Below are 7,500 nucleotides of genomic sequence, written 5' to 3' on the forward strand. Positions count from 1 at the left end.
TTTCACGCGTGCGGTCTCACGCTGGATACCGTGTGGCTCTAGTGTCTCTAGTCTCTCTCAGTCGTCGTTAGTCATTCAGGAGCATACGCATGCATTTTGCGCAGATGTTTTCCAGATCCAGTGGTTCTCAAAGTGGGGTCCAGTGGGGGGGGGGGGGTCCCAGGGTCATTGAGGAGGTGTACCCAGGGGGGTATTTAGGACCGCTGGGTGTACTAAATACCAAAGTGATTGGTAGTTAGGACACTTTGATGCCTGTAACTCTGAGAGTAGCCATTATACAAAATAAATGGAACCACATTGGCCGTGTGTGTGTGTGTGTGTGTGTGTGTGTGTGTGTGTGTGTGTGTGTGTGTGTGTGTGTGTGTGTGTGTGTGTGTGTGTGTGTGTGTGTGTGTGTGTGTGTGTGTGTGTGTGTGCGTGCGTGCGTGTGTAGGAGTGTGATGACTCAGGGGACAGCTCACAGAAACGCAGTGTGAGAGACAGCGGCTACGACTGCTGGGATTCAGAGAGGAGCGAGTCTCTCTCTCCACCCAGACACACTCGGGACAACTCCCTGGACAGGTACACACACACACACACACACACACACACACACACACACACACACACACACACACACACACGCACGCACGCACGCACACGCACACACACAGTCGCAGGACACACATGCAGGCAAGCTTGCATTAAGAGCGCTTTGAGCACTAGGAAAATGGAAAAAAAAAAAAACTATAAAAATGCAATTCATGAATAATTCGATTCAGATTGTATTTTCTTTATTCTCCACGTGATAATACATTACAGTGTTTTGTACTATTTGTATTTTATTATTTTCTTTTGATGTATTATGTGTAGTATTTCTCGTGTCACATGTGTATGACATTTGTTTGTTGCAGGTATTGTATACTTATACTGTATCATGTATACTGTGGTAGGCCTATATCTTTTTACCACTGTCATGTAAATCTGCTCAAATAGAAAACATTTGAAAGAGGAGAGCAGATGAATCAGCGCTGCAGCAGTTTGCACCGTACTGTTACTGTATGTGAATCACATTCTGCTATATTGTATTGTCTTGGGTTCTGCAGCCTGGACTCATTCGGTTCGCGCTCTCAGCACAGCCCCTCCCCGACGTGGTCAGCCGAGGAAACGGTGACGGTGAGTTTCTCTGCTTTGTTCTATAGTCTGGCAGTAGCCAGACCATTCATTAGATCAGTGGTTCTCAAAGTGTGGTCCTGGGGAGCAGAGTCATGGGCTGTATTTTGTGTGTCACTCTTAAGTACCAGGTCTTATTCCCTAACTTGAGTAAACTAAAGACCTGGAGGCGTGATCAATGCCATTTGGCTATTCTGAGTGGCCAAAGAGCATTGACCACACCTCCAGGTCTTTAGTTTACTCAAGTTGGGGAATAAGACCTGGTACTTAAGACACGCAAAATACAGCCCTATAGAGTAAGACAGAGTTACAACAACTCCGTTCACTTCATGGGGCCAGTCCAACGGCTCTACATAGACTTCTATTGGCGAATAGTGACAAAGGCCTGAACTGGAAGTTTACAGAATACATTAGACTCAGAGTCTATGTGGGCTCCATGCTAAACCCCTTATCCCTAAACTACTTTGCCTTTTCTTTACTATTTCAAAACACATTTTTGAATAGTTCAACTAGGCAATCTACATCGACATATTGTGAGCTTGTAGATGTTAACTCTCGCTCTCAATAGTGAGTGTCGCAGTCCCTCCCCCCTTTCAGAACGACGAGTGGCCCAGGAAATGAAATGCAATGCATTTCTCCCATAGGATTTTCTTTAAGTATTTATTAAAGACGGTTACGCCGCGGACAAAGCCAACTCGGATCGTGACAAATCATGACAATGAACACAATGTTTTGGGCCGATCAAATAATTTATAAGAAGAAAAACAAAACAAATAGTGTTGTCTCCTGCCTTTATTTTCTTCTTTCTAATGATTTGATCAGCCCAAAATATTGTGTTCATTGTCACGATTTGTCACGATCCGAGTTGGCTTTGTCCGCGGCGTAACCGTCTTTAAATAAATACTTAAAGAAAATCCTATGGGAGAAATGCATTGCATTTCATTTCCTGGGCCACTCGTCGTTCTGAAAGGGGAGGGACTGCGCCGCTTCTATACCTCTTGGTGAGACTGCATATTAAACACATACCACATGCAGCCTTGAGCCTTCTACGTCCACAGACTAGCCATGCCTTGGATCTGTGGTCGTTTGAATGCTCTGCATCTTTGTTTCCAAAGTGCAACCATGCTCGGAGAAAAACAAAAACCTGCTCCTGACATTGACTGATCGTGGCCTGCCATGACCTTGTCATGACTGGAGAAGACCTCCACCTCAGGGCCCACATGGAGCCTATAGCTGCTGTAGGTTCAGGTCACATACCCTCGTAATTTGCCTCCCTGACGGACGCCGTCTCCATTTCAACCTCCTATAAACCTATAATTCTTACGAATGTTGCATGCCTCCCCTCCAAGAACAGATATACAAGCGCCACGCCAGATCTGTTAGATCTGTTGTTGGCAGGCAGCCGCATCATCCTCACAGAACGGAGTGTAAATTAATCTTAAACCGTCTGCTCTAAATGAAGAACAAAAGAAACTGCATATTTGGTCCTTTAGACAGAATGGTCCTTTAGACAGAAGGCCCAATGTCCCTGGGGTGGCCAAGGTGCATGTTACCCTCCTTCGCCTGCTACAGCCTAGGTGCCCTTGAGCAAGTTATTGAACCGTCATTGTTGCAGTGGAGAGCAGAGGTATTATATTGTGGAAGTAGAACAGAACAAGCTCTCTCTCTCTCTCCTCCAGGGTCAGTGCGACCTCTAAAGCAGTGTTGCCACTTTCTGTGGAGAGAGAAATAAGCAGTCTATGAAAACACAAGTCCAAAAGAAAAAGACTATAATAGGCCACATAAGCACTTGGAACCTATATGTGTCGGCTATTTTCAGATCTACAAGCTACTATTTCCAAACAAATCTCTTTTCCAAAAAAGGCAAAACAAAATATAGCAGGGTTCCTAGTCCAGACAAATACATGTTAATGTATTATTGCTGTAGCATGTTAGCTGGACATTTAGCTTCTTACTGTAACCTTGGTGTGCTATGTTAGACTGGCTGGCAGGCAGGGGGACGACAGCTGCTAACTGTCACTGCATGTGTCTGCATGTCTCTGTCTGTCTGTCTGTCTGTCTGTCTGTCTGTCTGTCTGTCTGTCTGTCTGTCTGTCTGTCTGTCTGTCTGTCTGTCTGTCTGTCTGTCTGTCTGTCTGTCTGTCTGTCTGTCAGTCTGCGTGTCAGTCTGCCTGCCTGCCAGTCTGCCTGTATGTCTGTCTGTGTGTGTGTGTGTGTGTGTGTGTGTGTGTGTGTGTGTGTGTGTGTGTGTGTGTGTGTGTCAAATGCTGCAGCTGTCTGTCTCAGTGGCAATCCTCAGGGATTTAAACCTGCAAAAGTTTTAGTGAGGTCAACATCCAGCTATGCGCGTGTGTGTGTGTGTGTGTGTGTGTGTGTGTGTGTGTGTGTGTGTGTGTGTGTGTGTGTGTGTGTGTGTGTGTGTGTGTGTGTGTGTGTGTGTGTGTGTGTGTGTGTGTGTGTGTGTGTGTGTGTGTGTGTGCGTGCGTGCGTGCGTGCGTGCGTGCGTGCGTGCGTGCAGGAAAGAGAATCTGACATCCTGTTTGTGGGGTTCATGTTGACAGCAGCAGTGCTGCTGGGATGCAGCTGTGACTGTGTTTAGTGAAGCAGGAATATATCCATGTTATCCCAACACATACATACCCTGCTGCCCCCCAGGGAGACGACGCTGCCTGCTGTCTGTCAATTAGTTCCCAATCACTTTCAATTGATCCATGTCTTCATTGGAGCCCTCTGTCTTTGGCCCTGTAGTAGTGTCATCATGGGTGGACTGCAGTGGACAAAAACAGCCAAGTATTTATCCTCAAAGTAAATTGGCAGTTTAGTTTGAACCGTAAAACATTTGAAATTACATGTGTCTTTTGACTTCATAAAGACTTTGGCACTGGTGAGTCCCTGTATATGGACATAAGCATAGTGTATGTTTGGTATAAATGTAATGGTTGCAGTGTTAAATGCGTTTCATTGTGAACAGAAATGTGAAAAGCACATTTTATGTAGCTACATCGTCATAATTACCTTCATTTAAAAATCGCAGAGGTACAATTTAGGTGCAGCGCAGGCCCTCATTTACAATGTAGTTGTGCTTGAAATAAAGCTTGGATTTCTCCAATCTAGGTCCAAAATGGAGTAGAAGAGATTTAGACCAGGGGTTCTCAATGCTATAGGCTTGCAGTGAATGTTCTATTTATTGCCTTCCGTTGCAAGCCTTGTCCAGCCGGGGAGTCGGGGGCCTTGAGTAAAAGTTTGTCTGCTGACCTATAAGATTACAGGGAGGGTCCGAAATGTAAACGAGTTCAAGGCCTTGCACCTTTTAAAAAACAAACAGTACCATTTTTAAAATCAATTCTGCGTCCATTACTTAATTAGGTACCTAGTTACTATATACCTATGTAGTACCTACCACTGTCTAAAAGTGCATCATTGCAACGATGCAACGTTGCTCACTGCAAGCTTGTATACATCTGCTATTTTGGAAAAGATTAGATTTTTCTCGTAGCACGGCACCGAGTGCCACGCTATACGAGCTTGTAGGTCTGCTATTTTTGAGAAATCGTGAAAATGTAGTGCACATCTTTGAATATATATTCTTTCAGAGCGAACGTTTTAACTCAAACTCAAATTGCTTCTGCGGGGGGTCCCTGCTGGAACAACATATTTTCAGATGGGGGTCGGGGGCCAATTTTTGGGGGTCCTTAACATGAAAATGTTTGAGAACCACTGACATAGAAACATGGGGTTTTTCAGAAAACTGTCAGGATTTTGAAGACATTTGTAGAATCGTCTCAGGTCTAAATGGGTTTAACCCATTCTGAACGGGAACCCATTTTGGTGTTGGCAAAATGTTATGCTTTAGCTATTTAAAAATAGCAGATCTACAAGCTCGTATCGCGCCACCGAGTGGCGCGATACGAGCTTGTAGGTCTGCTATTTTTGAAAAATCGAAGAACGACTGACATTTTTTTAATCTGATCTCAGGTCAGAATGGGTTTAATCAGACCAGTGTGTGTGTCCAGTGGAAACCTCGTATGAATCTGATCTCAGGTCAGAATGGGTTTAATTGGCACGGAAACAGTTTGAGGAGCAGTGGCGTAACCATTCTGTCAAACAGTTTGAGGAGCAGTGGCGTAACCATTCTGTCAAACAGTTTGAGGAGCAGTGGCGTAACCATTCTGTCAAACAGTTTGAGGAGCAGTGGCGTAACCATTCTGTCAAACAGTTTGAGGAGCTTGTGGTGTAACCATTCTGTCAAACAGTTTGAGGAGCAGTGGCGTAACCATTCTGTCAAACAGTTTGAGGAGCAGTGGCGTAACCATTCTGTCAAACAGTTTGAGGAGCAGTGGCGTAACCATTCTGTCAAACAGTTTGAGGAGCAGTGGCGTAACCATTCTGTCAAACAGTTTGAGGAGCAGTGGCGTAACCATTCTGTCAAACAGTTTGAGGAGCAGTGGCGTAACCATTCTGTCAAACAGTTTGAGGAGCTTGTGGTGTAACCATTCTGTCAAACAGTTTGAGGAGCAGTGGCGTAACCATTCTGTCAAACAGTTTGAGGAGCAGTGGCGTAACCATTCTGTCAAACAGTTTGAGGAGCAGTGGCGTAACCATTCTGTAACAGTTTGAGGAGCAGTGGCGTAACCATTCTGTAACAGTTTGAGGAGCAGTGGCGTAACCATTCTGTCCCCGTGTGGCTCCACAGGGCGAGGCAGTGACTCGGAGGCCGACGGGCCCAACAAGAGGCCGGACGTGCGGCGGGACGACATGCTGGCCCGACGGACGGCCAGCGCCGAGGCCCGGAACTTCGTTCCCTTCAACCAGTTCCTCCCCAACCGCGCCAACGCCACCGCCTACGTTCCCGCGCCCCGCCGCAAGCCACGCCCCGACCAGGAGGGCGACCAGAGGAGGTAGTGAGGCACGCACGATAATAATAATAATAATAATACTTATTATTATTATTATTGTTATTATTTACAGACAAACAAAAAGATAACAAACACATCATGCATGCGGAGACACGCTTTTCTTTTCAGCCCCTATACGTCATCCTCTGCCTATATAAACTACGTTTCCCAGCATCCATCAAGCCATCCCAGAACAGGGGGAGGGCGGCGGCGGGCCTCCGTTCGAGAGGCCGGCGGGCCCCCGCTTTAAGGCCCACAAGACCGTCCGATGGGCCCCCGAAAACGGCTCGCTGGGCCGCGGCGGGGGGGAGGAGCCCAAGCAGCACGAGGGCGAGCTGACGGAGGAGGTGCTGGAGCAGCGGAAGCTGCAGAGGCTGCAGAAGGCGGGCATCAAGGTCCTGCCTGCCGCCATTCGCTACGGCAGGTCAGCGAGGAGGAGCGGCATGGGGGGGGACTAACGGCGTTGCATTTGGACGTTTTGAACCGGTGACTAACAGCGATGGGGGGGGGGGGGGGGGTTATCCGTTTGCGGTTTGCTCCGGTGTGTTCTGGTTTGACATGGTTTCTGGTTGAACTTGCCGTTGTTGTTGTGGTTGTTGTTGTTGTTGTGGTTGTGTGTTGGCTCGAGGGGAGTATGATAACTCACTGCTTGCTCGGGTTGTTTCAGATTGTTGTCTCAGAACAATGGCTTTGTTTCTGAAAGGCAGATGTGTCTGATGTTCATGTTGAGGTTTGGACATCGTGGGAAAGGAGAGAGGAGCTCGTCGATTGCTTGTTGGTTGTCTTGGAGTCCACTGACTACAGTATGCTTCTGAGTCCACTGACTACAGTATGCTTCTGAGTCCACTGACTACAGTATGCTTTCTGAAATGCACAGAAATATATTTAACTCGTGTTCTATGGAGCGTGTCTAACCCAGTGTGTGCGTGAAGGAATGGGCATGCGCGTCACATCACAAACCGCTCTGGCCATCATTGGCTCCCTGCTGTGTGTGTGGGGGGGGGGGGCGTGGCCCGGCCCGGGCTGTGGCGCCCGCGGACCGCTCTGAGACTGACGTTGCCGTGACAACTCGCCCTCCTTAGCCCCTGGGTTGCCGCGGAGCCGCCGGAGGAGGAGGAGCAACAGCAGCAGGTGGCGCGGCCGCCGTCGCCCGACATCATCCTCCGCTGCGACAACGACTTCCTGAGCAACAGTCAGAAGGCGGCCTGGGACTCGGACGGCGAGGCGGAGGCGGAGGCGGAGGCCAAGAAGGTCCCGGACGTGCGCCGGGACGACCTGGCGTCCAGGCGTGCTCGCCGCGCGCCCGCCTCTCCCAGGGTGCATCAGTTCGTACCGCAGCCGGCGTGCAGCGACCGGGACCGAGAGCGCTGGGAGGGGATACGACGCGCTTCCCAGCTAGCGCAGCAGGAGAAGGAGAACAGGTCAGCTGCGTGTGTGTGTGTGTGTGTGTGTG

General features: G+C 48.4%; 1 protein-coding gene across 1 annotated transcript in view; it reads left to right on the forward strand.

The window, feature by feature from the left end:
- Positions 1-7,500, forward strand: part of LOC310859486 (uncharacterized protein) — a 73,337-nt gene that overhangs the window by 41,015 nt on the left and 24,822 nt on the right. The window contains 6 exon segments of the mRNA XM_083766047.1: positions 434-561; positions 1,086-1,120; positions 1,123-1,155; positions 5,846-6,050; positions 6,220-6,471; positions 7,130-7,468. Coding sequence (XP_083622173.1) covers positions 434-561; positions 1,086-1,120; positions 1,123-1,155; positions 5,846-6,050; positions 6,220-6,471; positions 7,130-7,468 — 992 coding nt within the window.

The sequence above is a fragment of the Protomyctophum parallelum genome (genome assembly GCF_964188405.1).
Source record: "Protomyctophum parallelum genome assembly, chromosome: 5".
In the NCBI taxonomy this organism is placed as follows: Eukaryota; Metazoa; Chordata; class Actinopteri; order Myctophiformes; family Myctophidae; genus Protomyctophum; species Protomyctophum parallelum.